This window comes from Cavia porcellus, unplaced genomic scaffold (genome assembly GCF_034190915.1).
Source record: "Cavia porcellus strain 051 isolate PalLab524CR breed Dunkin Hartley unplaced genomic scaffold, mCavPor4.1 scaffold_2, whole genome shotgun sequence".
Lineage (NCBI taxonomy): Eukaryota > Metazoa > Chordata > Mammalia > Rodentia > Caviidae > Cavia > Cavia porcellus.
Genome location: NW_026947485.1, coordinates 126,792,805 through 126,815,378, shown reverse-complemented (window position 1 = coordinate 126,815,378; position 22,574 = coordinate 126,792,805). Strand labels below are relative to the sequence as shown.

At 51.9% G+C, this 22,574-nt stretch overlaps 2 protein-coding genes across 6 annotated transcripts in view; one reads left to right on the top strand and one right to left on the bottom strand.

Moving 5' to 3' along the window:
* The window catches only part of Adgrv1 (adhesion G protein-coupled receptor V1), a 526,418-nt gene that overhangs the window by 12,952 nt on the left and 490,892 nt on the right, over window positions 1–22,574 (bottom strand). The window lies entirely within an intron of this gene.
* Window positions 3,566–21,062, top strand: LOC134475279 (endogenous retrovirus group K member 7 Gag polyprotein-like). 2 transcript variants are annotated; one of them, XM_063245331.1, is made up of 2 exons: window positions 3,566–14,805; window positions 20,277–21,062. In XM_063245331.1, exon 1 carries the CDS (start codon window positions 7,607–7,609, stop codon window positions 9,215–9,217), a length of 1,611 nt encoding a protein of 536 aa, XP_063101401.1. In that variant the 5' UTR covers window positions 3,566–7,606; the 3' UTR covers window positions 9,218–14,805; window positions 20,277–21,062. The 2 variants fall into 2 exon arrangements, with proteins under 2 accessions (XP_063101401.1, XP_063101400.1); XM_063245330.1 differs by having other exon boundaries at window positions 15,816–21,062.

Genomic DNA, 22,574 nt, shown 5'->3' with positions numbered 1-22,574 from the left:
GGGTTAGGAGCTGCTCGGCAGAAAGTGGTTTACAGCTGACTTTAAGTTTTACTGCCTTTCTAGAGGCTGCGTAGCTTACGAGGGGACTCGAATGTAGGCTGTGGTTTTTAGAACAAATAATAAATTTATAAGACAAAGGATCTATAAAACAAAGAAAACCATTATGTTCTCTGGAAAGATACTCTTCAAAAAAACCAAAGAGGGGCCTGGATACAGCTCAGTGGCACAGTGCCTGCCAAGTACAGGGTCCTGAGTTCAATTCCTGGTACAAAAAATATGAATAAAACCTCTCTGGCTGTGTGGATCTGTCAGGCACCCGGGACTCAACAGGGTTCTTCTCAGAAAGAACCTAAACTCCGATCTGTATGTGTGCCACTGAAGCATGGTACCAAGAGGTTCAAATTCATCAGTGATACCAAGTGGATTTCTGACTACAGTCGCAAAGCCCTCAGTTCAACAACTTGTTCTGCAAAGAACAGACCCTCATAAGACACCAGTGACAGACGGCGGTTGGGTTACCCCTGAGAACCAGGAATCTGTGGGTCTTCGTTGTCCAATCTCCTGATGGCCTACTGCATTTTTACATTTGGAGGTCCATGCGGCCCCCCTTCCCCAAAGTGAAAAGGGCTTTGTCAGATGACCTGCCCTTAACGGGGACATTCCTTTCAGTTTGTTTCCTCATCACCTACACTGATGCTAAAGAATCCAGACCTTCTCTAGGTCACAGCCTCTGACCCCCAGCTCTTCTCCCGGGTCAGGGGGCTGCAGGGCTGCAAATGGTGCACAGATGTCTCCGAGGACACCCAGATTCCAGGATCAGCCTGCAGCTGGGCCTCCAGTTCCCACACCTGCAAATGCAAGGGTACCACAGAATGGTACAAAGTGACAAGGGGTCTATCTAGAATTAAATAGAGTTAAGTAGTCTGACTTTTTACAAAACAGTTTAAGAGCACAACCTAGTTGTAGAACTTCTAGTCTGTCTCTTCTTGGGCTTTAATCCAAAGAGCATTAAGCTCGCAAATCTACTTTCTGCGGATGACAGGTCCACTTCCTTAACCACGCACACATCTGGCTGTAAATAAAGACATCGTGTTTGAATTATGAATCAGATCTCTGGAAATCTGTCAAAATCAAGTTGTTTTGGAGCCCACAAAGCTAAAGAGCAAACTCTGACCTTTGATGTTCCCAATGATAAAAGCTGCCTCTAAAATACACTTGACAGAAAACAAACCATACTGTATCCTACTCATCATGAAGGTAGTGAGGCGTTCGGGGGCTGGGGGAATTCTAGAAGTCTGGCGGGGAAGAACACTTGCTGCCCTACAGAGCTGGCTGATGACCCAGGCAGCGGAGACCGCAGCGGGAGGTGTTTTAAATAGAACCTCGGTCCTGACTCTTTCTCTTCTTGCTCCACGTTGAGATCCTGCGTCAGAGAAGATGAGGCACCTCCCGAGGATAAATGTCAACCAGACTTGTTTATCAAACAGGATATGAACTCCCGAGAGAGCCCTGACCCATCAGTGTGACGTCCAAACATGCTAAGTCATTCTGCTCCTGGGACACCCAGAACGAGCTGCCCGATCTCAGTCCAGAGAAAATGAAAGACAGCCACGTGCTGCATGGTGACGTCTAGGTCAACAGTGGGCCACGAATTTCATGCTGGGTCCACCAGTTGACACCTGGCAAGGTCTCAGTGCTCGCTGAATGCTGTCCACTGCTTGTGCTGGCTGGGGGAACTGGGACTGCGGGATGGCAGTGTCGAGACATCATTGAATCCAGGGGGAGCCGCCGCACAAGGCAAGTCCACAAGCCCATCACTATGCTGGGCATTCACTGGACTGTTCATTCATCCTTGGGTCCATCCATCCACTCAACACTTACTGAGGGTGGGTGTCATGGATTTGGGACAGAAACGAAACACACAGCACCTGTCTTCGGGTATCTGGTAGCTCAGTAAGAGAAAGGCAAAAGTAATTCCCTCACGGCATGCTGCGAGCAAGGTCACACAATGCTCATTTCAGTGCTAGGAACCAATCCACTTGTAGGGGGCCACGTGTGGGGCTAAAGCAAGGCCAGCCCTAAAAACACAGAGAGCCCAAAGCAAGCCACATGAACAAGCTGTTCCAGCTCCAAGAAGGCAAGGGGCCCAGGCTAGCCAGGCAAACAAGTCTCACGTACCACCTACATCCATGGTGGCGAACCTAGGGCACAAGTGTAGTTTGTTCTTCTTTTAAGACAAAGGGTGTTCATGTTTGAGCTGTTGTTTGTTTTGTTTTATTTGTCCTAAACTAAGATTCCAGTATTCAGTCTGAGTGGCAGTGTTGGCATTTTGCAAGCAATAAGCAAGTCTGGGGATGCAGTTTGGGCGCTGGGTCCCTGAAAGGTTCACCGTCACCATCCTAGATGGAATACTGGGAGGAGAACCAAATGCAAAACGAAAACAGTGTTCCCCAGAACCTGAGAGAGGAACCTGTCTTGTGTCACAGATAAGTGAGGCAGCGCCCTTCTACATGCAAGAGAGGATCTATCAAGGAGGAAGGCCCAAAGTGCATGGTTTCTCTCCCCCACCACAGCGTGCACGCTTGGGAGTTTGAAATGTGTTGTCCTGCTGCACAGCCATCGCAACCGTCCCTCTCAGATGTCTCTCATCTTGAAAAGTGACATTTTCCAAGCGCGAAGTAGTGACACCCATTCCCCAGCCCCAGCTGCTCTTTCTGTCTCCGTGCAGGGGATTACACTGGGCACTTTAGCAAAGTGGAGTCCTGCAGGGTCTGCCCTTTCCTGTGGGTTTGCTGTAATTTCTAATTAAATCGAGCATTATATTGCTTAGCAAAGAGAGCGCTGTTTTACCACGCTCTTTTGAAATGTATTTTTCTATCTTGTTGCTTTGTTTGTTTGTAGATAGGGTCTCACTGTGCAGCCCAGGCTGGCCTCAAACTCACAGCAATCTTCCTGCCTCAGCTTTCTGAGTGCTGGGATTACAGGCTGGCACCCCCACACCCCACACTGCTTTACCTTTTATAAGGGCTTTATGTACACTTTCAAAAATATTTAAACTAGAATTCTGGAGCTCTGAAAAGTACTTTTAGAAAAGACACTGTTGAGATTTCCTAAATTTTAATTTTCTACTTACCATTTTGGACTGTAATATCCGCATACCTCTCTATTATTTTCATACTGTCTACCTTCAAATGTTTCCTGCCTTGTTACTTTTATTTACGAAGGAAATTGCATGTGACTGCTATAATTGTGAAGGGAGGTTCCCAAAGAAGTCTCTGTCATCGTGGTTGCCATGACTCCACACTCCGGTGATATTTTATTTTATTTTACTTTCCAGAGGTGTTGCTGCGACTCTGCACGGTTTCGGTTGTGAACACACAGATCTCAAGTTCACAGCAGTTGTGAAGATTGGTTGCTGTCCTCCCCATTTCACAGGTACTGCGCCAGAGGCTGACCCAGCTAGTGCCCCAGGCTGAGCCGGAACCGCTGTTCCCCTGGGCAGACTGGCACCTGCAATTGGAAGCTCCTGCTCTGTGTGTGGAAATTTTTTTTTTTTTTGTCTTTTTCCTTTTTATCGGTACCAGGGATCGAACTCACGACTGTCTGCTTGCAAGGCAGGCGTTATGCCGCTGAGCTAAATCCCCAGCCCCCGTGGAAAACTTACCAAAGAACACGGATAGGAGGCCTGAAGCCCTTCCAGCAATTCCAAGGCTCTGCTGGCTCAATTCAGGTTCCTGAACCCTGCTGGGCTCCCCAAATCTCCCACACAACAACGGGGGACGGGGAATGGCAGACACCTGAAGGAGAAGCTATCCCTTCCCCAGGGATCTGAGGAGAGGCTGTCTCTTCCCCAGGACCCCAAGGTGCAGTGTGTGGCCTCCTGGATCAGGCTCAGTAAAACCATCACAGGGCGCTTTAGGCCCAGCATTGACCAGAAGGAAGCACAGATGTTTATGTCAACAAGCCCCACGGCTCCCACAACCACCTGGAAAGCCCACATCCATCCCACTGGCTCCTCAGCCTAAGCGGAGCGCTTGGATCTGCGCAGCTCTGCACAGTGACTCTTGAGGGGCCTGCAGCCACGCTGAGCAGCAAGTCCTGGGCCAGGCAGGCAGGTGGTTCTGCTCAGGGACCGAGAGCACCAAAGCCTGTCAATTCTGAAAGCCTGTGGAATTTGCATCAGGAAAATAGAGAAGAATTAAATTGGCTTCAGGGTGAGTCCTGGCATCCCTATGAAATCTGCTTCCTAATTTCCTCCCCTAGGTTCAGGCCATCTTTAAGATCTTGCTTTTGCTTTGTCATCCTGGGACTCCGTGGATGGTGTAGCTAGCTGGGATGTTTTCCTAAGAGGTAAAGTCTTCGAGCGGTCCCTTTTGGAATACATCAGCTCTCCAGCATTATTTAAGCTGGGTGTGGTGGTGCACACTTGTAGCCCCAGCGCCCAGGAGGCTGAAGCAGGAGGACTGTCTTAGGTTTGAGGCCACCCTGAGCTATGTAGTGAGTTCAACAGCAGCCTTGGCTGTAATGCAAGCCCCTCTCTCTAAAAGGAGAGCACATCCACAGAAGATGGGCGTTGTCCCTCTCTTTTCCGCCACACCCTTTGGAGCGCAGTCCTCCAGAAGTGACAGCCAAGTCCCAGCAAATCCTGTTCTCCGCTCAGTACGGCCAGAGATGAGGTCACTGCTTGGAATTCTCCCACCAGAAACTCGCAAGAGCACAGAGGCTCCTCAGCCTCAGCCAGCCGAACGCTGGCTGTGTGTCTGACTGGCTCTGCCTCTGGGAAGGGACGAGGGACCCGGGTCCAGGACGGCAGTCCAGGTTGCTTCCCTGACCCTTCCCTGTGACCCAACGCCTCCTCCTCCTGGCTTCTCTGAGCCACCCCACTGCAGCTTCCCCCTGAGAAGGGCGGGTGATCAGATCCGTGTGTGATGGGAACACTGCCCCAGAAGTGGGCTGCAGACTCACGAAGCATAAGGACCTGGGAATGTTAGCCTGGGGTCGTGGGCATGGAAACCCATGAGTCACTACAGGCCAGGGACTTCCCTAAATCCAGAGCCCAGGAGTCGGCAGAGGAACTGGAAACCTGAACAACAAGGATTTACAGGACCCCATGCCAGCTCCGAAATTCAGCCTTTGGGGAGGATCTGGAGTGTGGACCTGCCAGGCAGGAAGCAGGCCCTGGGGAACAGAAGGAAATGCAGATTCCTAGGCCGAGAGCCTGGGCACCTGTGAGCTTCCTGTAAGCCAGCCAGGAAGTGCTGAACGGAACTCTGGATCCCAGCCAGAGGGAGGTCTGGCCCCCGAGGTGCTTTCCTGTGTGTCTACTGTATGCTGGGTCCTGGCTGGAGCTGTGCCCTGCTCCAGGCTCAGGACCCAGGTGGTGCCCCATGTGGGGCACAGGCAGCCGGCTCAGCCCAAGGTCTGACTTTGCACTGTAACAGATCCAGGGACCTATTGCCTGGATCCCTTCTGTGTCTGCGGGGTCTTGGGCGCCTGCTCGTGGGTTAGGTAAGTCACCCTGATAACTGTGGGACACGGTTCAGATTCAGCTCATCCTTCTGTCTCAGAAAGATGAAATAATGCTCCCCCCAAAAAAAACCCAAAACTCAAGGCAGAGACACTGATGTTAACATTTATGTTTACTTAAAATTCAAAGTAGGGTACTGCGTCTGGCCTTCTTTGAGATTAAAAAAAAAAAAAAAAAAAAAAAAGAAAAACAGGTGGTGCCTGCCTGTCATCCCAGCACTCGGGAGGCTAAAGCAGGAGGATCACCATGAGTTTGAGGTCAGCCTGGGCTACACAGTGAGGCCCTGTTTCAAAACAAACAAACAAACAAACAAAATTGGTAATGGACTAGGCTACAGGGCTGAACTAGGACTAGGCTAAGCGGACCGAGAGTAACAGGGAGGTGGGATAGGACACGTCCTGTGCCTGGCCGCCCTTCGGGAGGTGGGGGCTGCAGCCCACAGCAAGCTCGCAAGGCAGCTTCTGATTCCTCATGTCTACAGATGTGGACTCAGAGTAGGATTGGAACCCAGGACACGTGGGAGACAAACTGTCCCACTGTTCCCACACCTTGCCTGGGGTCCCGAGGTCTGGGCCGCTCTGTAGAATGGCAGTTTCCTGGCAGAGGGGAAAAGACAGGCGGCCAGGAGGGCAACTACTAAGGATCATCTTTGCATCTTCGGTTTTTCGTCTGTTTTTCTGAGACAGGATGTTGCCTTGCACTTGAGGTGATCCTCCTGCCCTGGCATCCCACGTGCTGGAAGGACAGGTGTGCAGTACGGTACCCAACCGCACATGCTATTTTTAAAGTGTCACCACTCTGTGTTCTGCCAGCAACAATCCTTTCCAGGCTGCCCTGCCTGTGTGTCTCTATCAGAAGATGCAGCTCGTACAAGCAGATAGCTGTGCCCTCTGAGAAAGGCCATTTCATCCCTCTCCTTCCCTTTTCCAACAAGACACACGAGGCTGCCAGGCTGCCGTGCATGGCAGCAAGTGGAAGCAGTGTTTATCATCAACAAAGGTTACTGGGGCACCCTGTGGCTCCCTGCCCCTCCTCCATGCTCCAGATGTGAAGCCCCTCCCCCCACAGTCCCTCTGGCTCGCTACAGAGGCACAAGAACACGTGTAGATTTGATTTTCCTGATCAGGAAAACATTCTGAGGTTGCCGAGCGAGTTCTGGGGCCAACTTTGGTTTTGTCTTTCAAGCATGCTGACCTTTGCAGGAGCCAAAAAACAATACTTGACATTTCACGGAAAAGAAAGAAATACCATTTAGCAATTTTTAACCAACTGCCGCATGCAAAGGCCTTCGGGTTGCTCAACTCTTTCCAGACACAAATGACTCTCAAGGATGAGTAGTGTTCCTCTCACAGTCTTGAGCCAGCAAACAGGAGTGTTATTTAGCAGAGCCTGTGTCTTGTTGGGAGCCGCGTCTGTGATAGCTCGCCTTGCGCGGCGGACGTGCAGCCTGTGGTAAAGAGCAAAGCCTGAGGTAGATTACCCCTCCCATCGAATATGTTAGTTTCCTGCTTACCGCGTAAACAACCCGCTCAACAATATAGTCTGCCTGGCAACTGATGATGTTAGCCAATCAGCTTGCCTTGCTTACTTTAACATGATTGGACACTGTACCCGTATATATACCGGTGCCACCCCTGGGTGGAAGGAGAAGCCAGGTAGAAGCCCAGAAGTAAAAGCCCAAAAGGAGCCGCGGAGAGCGGACCGGTAGAGGCTTTGGGGCAGACTGAAGCACAAAAGGAGCCGCGGGGAGCGGACCAGAGGAGGCTTCAGCTGGGAGAACCCAGGGCAGGCTGTACGGAGAAGAAAAATAAAAAGAAAAGGTTGTCCACTACCAGACTTTGTCGTGTGTCCTTCCTGCCGGCCGGGAGCGGACATCGACATTTGGAGGCCCGCCCGGGGACTGATCACCCCCGAGACGTGGAAGTGGACAACGCTCCAGTACAGAGCTGCGAGACAGGTGAGTTGGGGATAAGCCTGGGCTCTGGGTGGCGCGCACCTACAGGGCTTTTAGACTCCCCTCAGGCTCACGCGTAAGTGGCGGATTCCTTGGGCCTCACGCGGTGAGTAACATATTAAAAGATGGGAAACATGTTAGGTAGCAACACTAAGAGCGAGGGTGGTTGTGGAGAAAGCTCTCAAGAGCTTACAAAAGTATGCAGGGTATCTGAGCAGGCCCAGTCAGGGAGCTCCCGAGAGGGGTCCGTCAAGGGGAACAAGGATGCTAAGGAGGAGGACGGGGCTCTAGCCTCGGAGTCGTCTGACTCCGAGGACGAGGGAAAGTTGAATGGCAAGGAGGCCAAAGAGACCAGCTGTCAGGAGCCCAAGTCGCTCGATAAGGAGTCGCAGGGTTCTTTACCTAGGGGGCCGTTTCCGGAGGCGATTCCTCGCCACGAGGCGGCCGCCTGGGAGCTCTCTCCCCTTTCGCCAGAACAGGAAGTGATGCACGGGCCCCCATTTTCCGCCCAATCACGGCCGCTGTCTTATGCTCCGCCGCCGGCGGGTCGGTATTTTTACAGGCGGCTTTGGCAGGGGGGACGCTTGTCTCATGAGGTACATCCACCTGGGATAGATAGTGGCCCCTACGGGATATTTCCTGTACAAGTAGCTATGGGCCAGGGACGCAATGTATGGGAGCCTTTTGAGATAAAGCAGATTAGAGAACTTAAAAATGCAGTTACAACCTTTGGGCCGACTGCGCCTTACACCACTGCCATGCTGGAGAATCTGTCTTCTGGGCCCCTCACCCCCGCGGACTGGATTCAGCTGGCAAAGGCGTGTCTGCCCTCGGGCAGTTACCTGGATTGGCGAGCCTGGTACGCAGAGTTCTCTGCAGAGCAGGCTGAGAGAAACGCCAATCGGGGAAACCGGGGGTGGAACAAAAAAATGCTTATGGGAGAAGGTCGGCACGCTGATGACCAGACCCAGTTCCCCGGCGCTGTCTATGAACAAATCAATGCCATAGGGCTCCGCGCCTGGAAACAGGTAAGTGGTGCCGGAACAGCCTCCTTGTGTCTTTCAAAAATAATTCAGGGTACCACAGAGCCATTTGTTGACTTTGTGGCCCGAATGCAAGATGCTGCCGATAAGATATTTTCTGATCCGGGAGTGGCTCAACCGCTGGTAAGACAGCTGATTTTTGAGCAATGTACAAAGGAGTGCAAGACAGCGATAGCTCCTCATAAGAACAAGGACCTCAACGCCTGGATTAGGATATGCAGAGAGATAGGGGGGCCGCTCTCCAACTCGGGAGTGGCTGCTCTCCTGGCCGCGGCTGTACAGCAGAGGGGACCTCGCGGGTTAGAAGGGGAATGTAAGGCTAAAGGGTGTTTTGCCTGCGGGGAGCCAGGACACATTAAACGTCATTGCCCAAACAATGCAGATGCTAGGCCTCGCCCTAGGAATGAAGAACCATATGTTTGTGGGCGATGCAAAAAGGGATCACACAAAGCTGAGGAGTGTAGGTCGGTCTTTGATGCTCAGGGCAACCGTATTTGTGGACAAGATGCTAGAGAGCCAAAAAACGGCCAGAGGGGGCCCCCTTCACAGGCGGGCCCCCGCCCCAGAGACAGGACAGCTCAGGGTGGCGGCCTTCAACAAGGGCCACCCCTGGGTCAGCAGGTGTGGACCTCAGTGTCGCCTCCAGACTTATACAGAAGGTCACCATTAGGATGGATGGCGTTAGGACCCTAAATGACATGCAAAAGCTATTGGGAGACATTAATTGGATTAGGCCATATTTACATATACCAAATTCAGATCTCAAACCCCTGTTCGACCTTCTAAAGGGAGACCCAGATATAGCCTCCCACAGGAGGCTCACTCCTGAGGCAAGAGCTGCCTTACAGAGAGTGGAAAAAGCCTTAGGTGGGGCTACCTTACACAGAATTAAACCAGGGCGACCCTTTGATGTCTGTTTGCTACAGACTAGTCTACAGCCTACAGCGGTGATTTGGCAGAAAGGACCACTACTGTGGATACACCCTAAGGTCTCACCTGCAAAAGTCATAGAACATTACCCAGAGGCAGTCGCTTCATTGGCCCTTGAAGCGCATGATAGAGCTGTCCAACATTTTGGCTCAGGACCACAAGCCATCCGAGTACCCTATACCGCCAGCCAGATCAAGACCCTGGCTGCCTGCATAGATACATGGGCCATTCTGAGATGTGTTTTCCATGGGGATATAAACAATCAATACCCTAAAGACCCTATCTTGTCATTTGTCACTCAGCACCCTATAATTTTTCCAAAGGTTACTGCCTCTGAGCCATTAGTCCTAGCAACTACAATATACACAGATGGCTCCAAGACGGGGATAGGCGCCTATGTGATCCTAGGCAAGCCCCCGGTTACCATACAATTTAAACCAGATCAGCCTCAGGTGGTAAAACTGCAGATCGTTAAAATGATTCTTAAACGGTTCTCAAAAGCCATTAACATTGTCTCCGATTCTAGGTATGTGGTCAATGCTATGCAAGTGCTTGAGACTGCCAGTTTAATTAGATCCACTTCCACAGTGGCTGGACTGTTCCTGTCTATCCAGACATTGCTTCAGAACAGACACCATAAGGTCTTCACCACCCACATAAGAGCACATACATCCCTGCCGGGGCCCATGGCACAGGGGAATGCGGCTGCTGACACTGCCACTCGCCCGTTATGGATTTTTACCTTACTAACACCAATCGAGCGAGCCCGTGCCTTCCATGATAAATCTCATGTTAATGCCAGGACACTAGCAAACCATTTCCATGTTTCCAGAGCAGATGCACGAGATATCGTGCGACTATGTGACTCCTGTGCCACATACAAACCTGCCATACCGATGGGAGTAAACCCTCGAGGTTTGATCCCTGGTGATGTTTGGCAGATGGACATCACACATATACAAGAGTTTGGGACTCTTAAATATGTTCATGTTTCCACAGACACCTGTTCTCACGTCATATTCGCAACAGCAGAAACAGGTGAAAAAGTGTCTAATGTGATCAATCATTGCCTGGCAGCTTGGGCCGCATGGGGCAAACCAAAAATATTAAAAACTGATAATGGACCAGCCTATATAGGCAAAGCCTTCAATGAGTTCTGCAAAATGATGGAGGTTCAATTAAAACATGGTATCCCATACAATCCCCAAGGTCAAGGAATCATTGAGAGGGCTCATAGAAGCCTCAAAAAAATTTTACAAAAACAAAAAGGGGGAGTAAGCCAAGGCCTGCCTCCAAAGGCGCGGTTATCTATGGCATGACAATGGATGGGCCCGGATCCGGTAATCAGCTGGAACCGAGGCGCGGTTTGTGTTTTCCCACAGGAACCGGGACGAGAACCACTGTGGATACCGGAGAGACTGACACGGGCAACAAAGCCCTCGACTGAAGATCAGACCTGCCCTACTGGAGATCCATCACAGACCAACCAATAAGATGAATAAAAATAGCGGTAGCCCGAAATAGACAAAAAGATCCTCAGGCATATGCATGGCTTGCTCAATTGGCCCACGACCGAGTCTAGATATGGCGGGCATCCCTCATTCTCCTCCATAAGGTGACAATACACAGCAGGGTAGGTGAGTCAATGACGGGTAAGAGCGTGCCTCCCCAGCACGACTCGACCTAAGCCAGGCCCTACCCCATCCTGCACGTAAGCCGCTGGACTGTTAGATGCTGCCCAGGTCTAAATTTCTCTCCGAGGGGATTTCTTTACGGAGAGGAAATGAGTGCAAGCTTGTGTGCATCCAGGTTCCGTCCAGTTTGTGCCTGGCCCTAGAAAAAGGACGAGGGCCTCAGGGCCTTGGCAGACCATGGCATGGCCAACCAGGGTCTAAGCCAAGGACCTACGGTGGACCTACACATAGGGCATAAGCCTCTGCACCCAGTCCAGAAAGGGCTACGATGCGCACATTCATAAAAAATAAAATAGGGGGAGATGTTGGGAGCCGCGTCTGTGATAGCTCGCCTTGCGCGGCGGACGTGCGGCCTGTGGTAAAGAGCAAAGCCTGAGGTAGATTACCCCTCCCATCGAATATGTTAGTTTCCTGCTTACCGCGTAAACAACCCGCTCAACAATATAGTCTGCCTGGCAACTGATGATGTTAGCCAATCAGCTTGCCTTGCTTACTTTAACATGATTGGACACTGTACCCGTATATATACCGGTGCCACCCCTGGGCGGAAGGAGAAGCCAGGTAGAAGCCCAGAAGTAAAAGCCCAAAAGGAGCCGCGGAGAGCGGACCGGTAGAGGCTTTGGGGCAGACTGAAGCACAAAAGGAGCCGCGGGGAGCGGACCAGAGGAGGCTTCAGCTGGGAGAACCCAGGGCAGGCTGTACGGAGAAGAAAAATAAAAAGAAAAGGTTGTCCACTACCAGACTTTGTCGTGTGTCCTTCCTGCCGGCCGGGAGCGGACATCGACAGTGTCTCCCAGGGCTGAGGTCACCCTTCCTCCCTGCAGGGAAACAAGGCCACCAAGGACAGAAAGGGGAGGATAAAGACACAAGGTGAGACAGAGAAAGGGGAGCAAGGAAGGAAGCCAACCACACACACCAGATGCCCACATCCTGGGGTCCTGGCCAGCCCTGGTCCTGGCCTTTGGCTTTGGTGACCATGTCCAGTGACTGGAGGAGACAGCACTGTCCCTGCACACTTCTCTGGTTCTCATGTCCATTTTAACTTCCTGGCTGCAGCTGGGGACCAGGGTCCACGTTCAGGCGGCCTGGCTTCTGCCTCCTCCGTCACTTCCTGTAGCAACACTGTTCCTCTGAGTGGACAGCTGAGCGGGAATGGCCATGGTTCCCAGAGCACTCCTGCCCCAACCCCCACCGTAGAGGACAGGCAGGGATGGAGTCTGCTGAGGCTGTGGTCCCTGCCAGGAACAGGCCTGAGTGTCCACCTGTCCTCCCTCCTGTCCCAGAGCAGCTGGGGACCTGAGGTTGCTGCAGGGAGGAGTCACCCCAGGCCACCAGAAACTGGATCCTTCCAGTCCTGTTGGGGAAAGGGCGCAGAACCCTAGAAACAACGCTGCTAAAAACAATTCAGTGTGGGAAATCTGAAAGACAAGCAAAGAGGAAAAGCTCTTTTTTTATGTTTATTTATTTACTTTATTTTGAGACAGGGTGTTGCTATGTAGTTCAGGAACAGGCTGTGATTCTCCTGTTGCAGCCTCCTTCCTGAGTGCTGGGATCACAGGTGTGCACCAGCTCACCCAGTGGAAAAGTTCGCTTCCCTGCCGAACAGGAGGGCACACTCGCTGGCCTGGGCAGCTGCTGCAAAGCAAAGCTTAGACAGAGGTTTCTAGCAAATGGCTGTCGGCCCTACGAGACTGTACTTGCAACGTGAGCAGGTCAGGAGGTTGTACATAAAAATTTGCTTTCTGAATTCTAATGTAACTGCTTTTTAAGTGTTGTTTAAGACAGGATCACAATATGTACTCCTAGCCCAAGCCAGCTTTCAACCTAGACTGTAGCCTGATCTGACCTTGAATTTGCACTGATTTTCCTGCTTCAGCTTCCTGAGTGCTGGGATGACAAACCTGTGTCATCATGCTTGTCATCATGTAACTTCTAATATAAGTTCCTTTCATCTGGTTGGCGGGATGCATTCCCGCCCAGAGCTGACAGCTGCTGTCCCTACAGACTGAAAACACCTGCGGGTATCCCCGGGTGCCCCTCCTGCCTGGGGTTGCCCGGGATAGGCTGAGCGCCTACAACCGGACCCAAGTTACTCCGCCCAAGAGCCTGGAAAGCAGGCGGAGCTGAGGGACCGACCTGGAACCCGGGGCCTTGGACCCCTGCTGGTAGGCGCAGCTCCAGCAGCAGGGCGCGGCCCAGGGAGTCTAAGACCAGGCTGGTGGCAGATCTTCGGGGCGGAGTCCTTACAAGGAGTCTGAGTTCCGGAGCCGGAGCCGCCGCAAGCCGGAGACAGCAGGCGCGGTCTGGCCCGGCTTCCCCTCCCTCCCCGCGCCGCACAGCTGCAGCGGTGCCGCCTCCGCCCCTGGGCTCAGCACGCCCGCAGGCTCGCTCCCCGCTCCCCGCACCTGCCCGCGCATCGTGGGGCGCACTGAGCATTCCTTGTTGCTTTTCGCCCTAAGGAGGAAAACTCCGCACCTCCTCCTTCGGAAACGATCCCGGGCCGCCGCGCGGTTGGTGGGGTATCCTGGACGGCAGGCGCGGGGGAGGCTGTGCAGGCAGCGCCCAGGCCTCGGGTCACAGAGAAGGGCACACAGGGTCCCCACAGCACCGCCGCCAGACGACGAAACCAGAAAACAGCCGTGAACGGGAGCGAGACGGCCCTTTCCGGGAGGAGAGAAGCTGGGGCGCTCGCGGTTTTCCACCGTACGCCCTCCCAGGACCCGGTGCTGCAGGCTCCGGCTCCGTCTGAGGTCTTCAGGCCGCGGGATGCGGGGAGATAGACGATCACGGCCGTCTCAGAGACCGGTTACGCGGCTGCCGTGCACCGCAGGGGCTCAGCTGCACGGTCTGCGCCTCCTGCCTGCGCTGAGCACCCCGGATCTCCAAGCCAGGGTCGGGCAGGTGCAGGTGCCTTCACAGCACATCAGGGCTCTAGGCTGGGGCTGCCGCCGCTAACTCCGAGTCTGCTTCACAGAGGGAACACAAGAGGCTGGAACGCAATGCTGCGCTGCTCAGAGTATTTGCAAGGCGTTTCTTCTTCCTGACCTGAGTTTGCAATAGACCTCCCTATGTGGTCCAGGCCACTTCCTGCCTCAGCCTCCTGTATGCTGGGATCACAGATAAGCGCCACCACGCCTGGCTCTCTTCTGCAGAACTCTGTGTGTGTGTGTGTGTGGTCCACTCCAGTCTCATGGCTCTGCAGCCCTGAGCACGTCTTTCCTGAAGTTGCCACTGACTTTTCTACATATCCCAGCAAATGTATAATGCTCAACAGCCACCGCAGCTCGAGGGATGAGGCAGCCTGTGTGCCATCACAGCAGCCACGTGGTTCCTCGACTCTGTAACTTGCAGTGGATTACAGGGACACTGCTCCCCATAAACCGGGCCACATGGTGTTATCTGCTTACCCTTTGTCCTTGGTGAGCCCACATCAGCACCATCAGCACTTCCATCCCACAGGGAGGGGCTCGTCTGGGGCAAAGTCAGCACCCACCCCGGAGGCAGTCACCCATGCTAGAGAGTGAGTCTCCAGGTCCCCGATGGCTGTCCATGGGACACTCATTCCTGGTCTCAGATGGGGCCTTTGGGCCACAGGTTTTCATCATCCAGGAGGCCGAGAGGTGCACCGCCCTGGAGACACACGCCCCTGCAGGACAGGTATCCAGCCGGTCCCTGTCCCTGAGCTTCTCTGTGGCCATACTCCAGCTTCCTGCTGCCAGATCGGTCTCAGGTTTCAGTTTGAAACAAAAGAGGGCAGGGAGTGTGTAAGGCAACTGCCATAAGAACCATCCTGATTTCCTCACAGGGAAGTTTGGAACAGGAACCCCAGTGTCCCCGCCGAGCTAGGTGAGGCCAACTCCCCAGGTTGGGAGAGGATGGGGTCCTGGCTTCGGGACCGGTCCAGGCCACACTTCCAGGCAGCGGCAGATCTGGGGCTCCCCAGCCTCCCAGCACGCTTTGGTCATGGTCATCTCACTTGAGTTGAAAGTATGGCCAGCAGACAGGGCCACTCCAGCAGGTCCTCTCATCTTCGGGGAGGGGCGTGGGTAGAGGGACAGTGCTAGCTCTGGTGTGGGTGACTCCACCACTCAGCTGTTGCAAGGTCTGAGTCTGGGCTCACACCAGGTTCCCATCCGTGCAACACCACTGTGATAGAAGCGAAGGTTGAGGACTTGGAGACAGAGCGTGGTTTGGTAGAGACAACCATTCTGTGCCCCTGCCTCTCCTCCTCCTAATGAAACCTCTGATCTAGTGGGGTCAGGGGCATAAAAGAGGCGCACACTGCGGACCATGTCCAAGGAAGAAAGCCTTGAGGGCCAGAACACTGAGCCCAGCAGCTATGGCTCCTGTCACTGCAGACTGTGTGTGACAGGCCTGGGCAGGGCACAGAGGAGAAGACAGAACTGGAACTGGGGCGGCTTCGGTTCCACTGCTCCCGCAGCCTGTCAGATTTTAACTCCATTTCCCTCCTGTCCTTCTGGCACTGATGAGAGAGCTTCACACGTGTGGGCTCAGGCCAGGGAGCATCTGGAAATAAAATTGTTTCTTGGATGTTTCCTTGAAACATTAAAAACTGGGCTGGAAGCACAGAGATTTGTAAATGGAGAAAATTCAAGTAGACGTGAAAATGTCTGCAGATGTTTGGTTATTCTTACTTGTCTTTTTAGGAAGAAGAAAACTTTCAAACTACAATAAAAGAGATTCTCTGAATAAAAGAAAAGCAAGAGGCTATTATAGAAAGTTGCCTTTCTCAAAAATATCTCATAAGGATACAAGAAGGAAACCCTCCACTGGGATGATGAATCTGATTTATTTATTTTTGGAGACAAGAGTTCTTGCTGTGTAGTCCAGGCTGGTATGAAAGTTCTGGCAATCCTCCTGCCTCGGCCTCCAGAGTTGTGGGATCACAGGTGTGCGCCATCATGCCCTGCTGACTGTATTTGTTTGAGGCATGAACATTTCTAACAGACTTTGGGAGATGCCAATGTATTAGTAATCATTGGAAAGTTGTTATGAACAAACCTATTACACAAGCATACAAAGTGATATCTTGGTTTACAATGGTTCCGTTTTCACTTGCACTATAGGAATCGGTAAACTCAGATAGCAGTTTGTTATAAATCAGCCTTGGGGTTAAGTAACTGTGCCCAGCTGCATGCTTAGGAGCTCCTATTCCAGGCGTGAGTAGGCTCTGCTTCGAGGTGCAGAAGGGTGGCCTATGAAACGACCTTCAAATTACAGCGTTTCCAGTGTCGCTGGGTTTACCTGAATCATTACTCTATCATACATCCAGAAGCAGCTGAATTCCTGGAATAAAATACCCAAGCAGCAGATTTCGTCCAGAGCCAAGAACATCTGTGTCAGTTTTCCTGATCCAGGGACAGGGAGGAGCATTTAAGGATTTCCCCACAAACCATGGAGGACAAACTTCCTCATTCCTACGGTGTCTACCAATCTTCTTTGAACCATGTTTCAGGACTGAGAAAACAATTTCCTCTAAAACTTGCTTGCAGCAGATGATCAGGTCATGAACACAGTTGTAGCTATCAAGTTATCCGACAGCCAGAAATGGTGGCATACACCTGTCATCCCAGCACTCAGGAGGCTGAGGCAGGGGGAATTCCTGGGAATGAGTGCAAGGCCAGCTTGGGCTCCACAGTGAGTTCAAGCCCCCTTGAGTTACAAGTTGAGGCCCTGTCTCAAAGAACAAAATAGGTACACAGTTCCAGTGATGTCTTCCTGCCCTATGCACCCAGGATTCTCCACCTCTCTTGAATGCTAGAGATGAAGATGGTACCTTCAACGCAACTGTAGACTTCACTCCAGAAAGAATGGCTACCATCAAGAAATCAGCCAATTACAATGTAGGTGAGGGAGCCAGAGAAAAAGGAGCCTGCTATGTGGTTGGCAGGAATGCAGACTGGTGCAGCCACTATGGAAATCCTTCAAAGACTAACACTAGGCATTCCATTTGACCCAGCGGTTCCCCTTCATCTTGACACAGTTAAAGACTTCATATGACGGTGATCCACGCATAGCCGTGTTTGTAGCAGCACAATGGCTAAATCTTGGCAGTGGTAACACCTCTATCAGTGGAGGCAGAAAGCGTGGTGTTTACACACCATGGAGAACTGCTCTGTCCTGAAGAAAGATAAGCCTGAATCATTTTTAGAAACAAGGATGCATCTTGAAACCAATGAAGGTGGGCTTTGCACATGGACCAAGAACCCAGCCCGGGGGGACACTTCGGTCACTGGGGAGCCGCTGCTTAGAGTCTGGCGTTACTGAGCTCAGGACGGCGTGGTCGGCCAGGCCTGCAGGTGCTGCGCTGAGCAGTCAGAGGCTGTGCAGGTTTGGAGGCGCACAGGGACTTTGGGGCCTGAGCTCTCCCGCAGCTGACTGTCTAACAGCCGGGTGACCGCCAGACCAACGCAGGGACAGGGTCTGGGGAGCCTCGCGCTCCCGGGCCCCAGCGGCAAACCGTGTAGTGAGAGATGGGCTTTAGTCAGAGGTGAAATTTCAACACGAGGGTGGTGGAAGGCAAGGAAATCAGAAAACAGGAAGAACAGAAAGGACAGCAGCAGAGAGAGACAGACAGACACACACACGTGCTTTTCCTATGTGTGAAAATGTCTCATGCATCCGAGGCACTCCAGCAGCCAACAAGGAGTAATGATAATAAAACCAAAACCAACAGGAGGAACTGTCCCATGTTGGGGTCACCTAGGTCCTAGACGCTTAGCAGTTTAACAAATGGGGCTGGGATAAAAACCTCAAGGGATACCGAGGTCTGAACATGCACTGAATACTTTTAGCTACACGTTCCATAGTGTTACTCTCTTTGCCAAAACTGGGGGAGACTTGTGAACCGTCAAGGATAGCTCGGCGCAGATGCCTGTGGTCACTGCAGGCTGGGGGCCACTCCGGGAGCCCCTGCAGATGGGCCTGCCCCCCCATTGCTGGCCATGCACCCCACACATATTGGGGAGCACGCCACGGATCTCAGGCAGGGCTGTAAACACTGTCGGCCTGAAGTTGCCCAGTTCCGGTGAGACCACAGCAGTACAGCTGTGAAGAGCAGTGTGGGGTGCAGACACCGAGGTGGTGCTGGGATGGCCTGTGGGGGCCCTGGCTGGCCTCACCTCAGCCTCTCGGTTGCCGGAAGTCTGGTGACTCTTCTGAATAGAGAGGCTGCAAGCCCAGGACGGGAAGGGCCAGGTAGCGGCTGTGTATTTTCATAATTGATAGGTTCAGCCTACCAGTGCCCAGCGGCTAAGGATCAGCCTGTGAATCATTCCTCACCTGCACTCAATATTCAGACTCCAAATACACCTTGAAATCTCAGGATTTGTGTAAGTGTTAGCATGAATCCACTTCAAACTGACAGATGCAAGCCAGTTGGGAGTGGGCCTGCCTACCGGACCAGCACCAAGAGGCTGAGGCAGGAGGATTTGAAGTTCCCAGGCAGTCTGCACTACACAGCAAGTTCAACATTGGCTTGGACTACACAGTGAGATCCTATTTTGAGGAAAAAGACAAACTCAACTCTTTTAAAACAGAGGTTTATCAGATTCGTGGAACATGGAGTTCAAAAACAGTCGCTTAGGAATTTTGGTGAATGATGTAAAAAAGCAATAGACAGTGATGGTCATAAAAACTGATGTTAGCAAGGAGGCTTCTTGGGTTTGATGATGGCTGTCACTTTCTTTGTCAAAACTCAAGTCAGTGAGGAAGACAGGAAGGGTATGCAGTGGGCGTCTGAGACTCTGGCCTGGGCTCCCTGTTGACATAAGTACCTTCTTCCTGGTGGAGCCCCTTCTGTGTGTTTTTATGAGACAGCTGGAGGCGACCCACCACTGGACTCTCTTCATGACCCAGACCTGGCCACAGCACCAGTTACTATGTGCCTGGGTCCTGGGGGGGACGTGGCCACAGCGGGGTGGTTTGGTTCTTGACAGGAGTTTTGTGTGGGGAAGGAGGTTTTCCCTCAGGGTTTGGAGCTGAGTCTACTGCAACCGCCATGTTTAGTCCCCTCAGAAACCCAGTCAGCGAAAGCCAAGATGGCGCTCTGGGCTCTCTGACTTGGGCCTGGTGACCCAGTGAGTGTGACACTGCCTCTTCCTCTTTTGAAGTTTCAGAGTGCCTGTGTTTACATGAAATAAAATATAGTGAACTGGGAAGTAGCAAGAGGACAGTTATCACCACTGGGCTGATTACGGTGTCCAGGGGCTGCAGAATCACGAAAAGAATTAGGAAAAACATCAACTGTAAAACATTTTTCTGCCTTCATTCTCTATATTCTGCTCACTTCTGCTAGTTTAATTTTAAAAAATACGGATAAACTAATAAGAATCTGAGTGAAAAGTTCAGTTTTAGGGGGAAAGCTTTTCTTGAGATTTCAAGAAAAATCATTAAGCAATAAAAAACAATGGTAGTAAAAGCCGGGTGTGGTGGCACACATCTGTAATCCCAGAAGTTGAGAGGCTGAGGCAGGAGGATCGTTATGAGTTCAAGACTCGCCTGAGCTACAAAAGTGAGCCAGAAGCCAGCTGGAACTGATTAGAGAGACCCTGTCTCAAAAAGACAAAAACAATGGTAGATGTCTTAGTTACTTTTATCTTGTTGCTGAGAGAAATATCTGACACCCAAAGTTAAAGGGAGAAAGATTTATTTAGCTCACAGTTTTTGTGGAGGTTTCAGCCCGTAACTGGCTGCCTCCCAGGCAGGGTGGTGTGGCAGAGGGGTTTGCAGAGACTGTCCATGGCAGCAGAAGACAGCAAAAACAAAAGAGGCCTTAACAGCATCTGTCTGCTCCCTTTATCTTATGCAGGCTGCTCAGGGCGGGCAGCACTCACACCCTTAGTCCTAGTGCCCTTGAGCCTGGTGTTGCACCGTGAATCCCAGTGCTATGCACTCTAGAGCCAGCCACCTCTGAGAAAGCCCCATCTGCTTTCCACATGAGGCTTTGAAGGGACGTTTAACCACAAGCTAAAACAGCAGATATTTAAAACAGTAATTTTCTCTAAGCTATCTTTTATAGTTATATTAATGATACTTTATAAGTTCGTGTGCATTTTCTTAAATGCTCAAATGCATGCTAAGTATGGTGCTCAACTTCCATCTTTCAGGAAGCGATCAGTTCCTGAAAGCATTTCAAGTGATTAAGGCTGCCGTGCTTAAAGTGCCTCAAAGAGTCTGCACAGAGCGACGAAAAGCCTCGTGGACGCCCAGCTAGTGGCCCTTACCGCCTGTGATAGCTCGTAAATGCACACAGCTCAATAGGACAGGGCAGGCGCGAGGCGTGGAAGGAAGGTGATTCTGAGGTCGCCTGTGTGGCAAAGGACTGGAAGAGCTCACAGTGCCACCAAAACCAAAGCGCTGGACACAAGCGCACAGCAACGCCCCCGCGTGCGGGCGGAGCACACTGCGTGCTTCCATCACCCCACAGCGGCACCGTGGCAATGCAGACGCGGCTGATGGATCTGGGGACCTGGGAGACCCCGGAGTACCGGGGTTTCCAGACCTCTCCCTGCAGGCCTGAGACTAGAGGCTGAGCATTGAACCCTGGAAGGTGCTGGGCCTGGGTGGGGACACCGCAGCTTCAGCAGTGCCTGTGGACTACGGCAGGCTCAGCCAACCCGAGCTTGAGACACTTTCAGTTTTTACCTTCCAGAAAAATTCGTCCAAGTGTGTGTACATAAACAGTTCATTCCTCAGTACAGGAAGCTGGTGCCCGACGTCAACGTTTTAATTCTTTTTGTCCTCTTCCCCTCCCTCCCCTCTTCCTCCAGTCTTTGGCTCCCTTCCCTTTCATAAAAGATCTATCTCCCTGTTTCTTATTATCCATCTTTCATTTTGCTCTTTGTTTACATTTGGGGTTTGTATGAATAAACTTTGTGTCTGGTTTATTTCACTTAACATTAAGTTTCCAGGTGCCTCCATCTTTCCACAAAGGACCCAGGCTTATCCTTCTTTATAGCACAGTAGTACTCCATTGTGTATAAACACCACATCTTTCATTTTCATTTTCCTCCAATGGTGGCCCCTAAATAGCTGAGGCAGCATCCCCCAGAAACTCCTTAGAAACACAGATTCCCAGAGTCTAGGCCGATGACTGATCAGAGCCCTGGGTGTGGGCTCCTTCCCACCTCCCCTGTTCTGCTGATGGGGGTTGAAGCTGGGGTCTTCACACTGAAGGACACCACCAGACCTTCTCAGCTGCTCTTTTCAAAATCCCTCCCAAACACCCCAGTTATCCCTCTGAGGGCAGGCAAGAACATACCCCCTCCCCCTTCAAAATAAGAAATAGTTCAAAATGGACACAATTTTACAGATTGGCTTCCTGTTGGCAGGTGCCGAGGCTGAACAGCCTGTGTGGCTGGGCATCTCTCACCCAGCTGCCACCCCCCTCTTCCTCTGGTGATGGAGCCCTCCTTGCAGCCTCCTGGCCACTCTCTGTAGCGCATGATTCACACCCTGAGACCAGGTTCACACCCCCAGAACTGAGTTCACACCTCTGGAACCAGATTAACACCCTAGGAGACAGATTAACACCCCTGGAACCAGATTCACACCCTAGGAGACAGATTAACACCCCTGGAACCAGATTCACACCCACAGAACCAGATTCACACTCCCAGAACTGGGTTCACACCTCTGGAACCAAATTCACACCCCTGCAACCAGATTCACACCCACAGAACCAGATTTATATTCCCAGAACAGGTTCACATCCACAGACCAGGATACATACTCCCAGAAACAGGTTTACACCCCTGGAACTGGATTCATACCCCTGGAACCAAATTAACACCCCCAGAACCAGATTCACCCCCCTGGAACCAGATTCACACCTTTAGAAATGGGTTTACACCTCTGGAACCAGATTCATCCACAGAACTGGATTCACACCAATGGAACTGTAGTCACACCCACAGAACCAGGTTCATACTCCAGGAACTGAGTTCACACCTCCAGAACCAGATGCACACTCCTGGAACTGAATTCACACCCCTGGAACCAGGTTCACACTCATAGAACAGGATTTACACTCCCAGAACTTGTTCACACACCTGGCACGAGGTTCACACTCACAGAACCGAGTTCATGCCTCTGGACCAGGTTCATACCCAAGAACCGATTCTTCTGTGAGCCCAGGCAGGGGAGGCCAGTTGTGCCAGGCCCAAGTCCCCAAACTGCTGCCGTGAGGAGCCGCTAAGGAATGCCAGAAATCTGAGTGTTCAACGTGACGTTTTTCAACTTTAAAGCTTTCAGCAAATACTGAAAAATCTAAATGTGCCTATGTACCTCTGTGTCTGTGAAGTAAAACCCCTCTGCAGGCTGACAACTGGACCTCGACCCCAGGCCCACCAGCTGTGTGGTGCCAAGGTAACCGGGCCAGGGGCTCCATGCTCAGGCTGGCACCT

Coding starts and splice junctions, on each gene's coding strand:
- LOC134475279 (XM_063245331.1), top strand. CDS start 7,607: ATGGGAAACATGTTAGGTAGCAACACTAAGAGCGAGGGTGGTTGTGGA.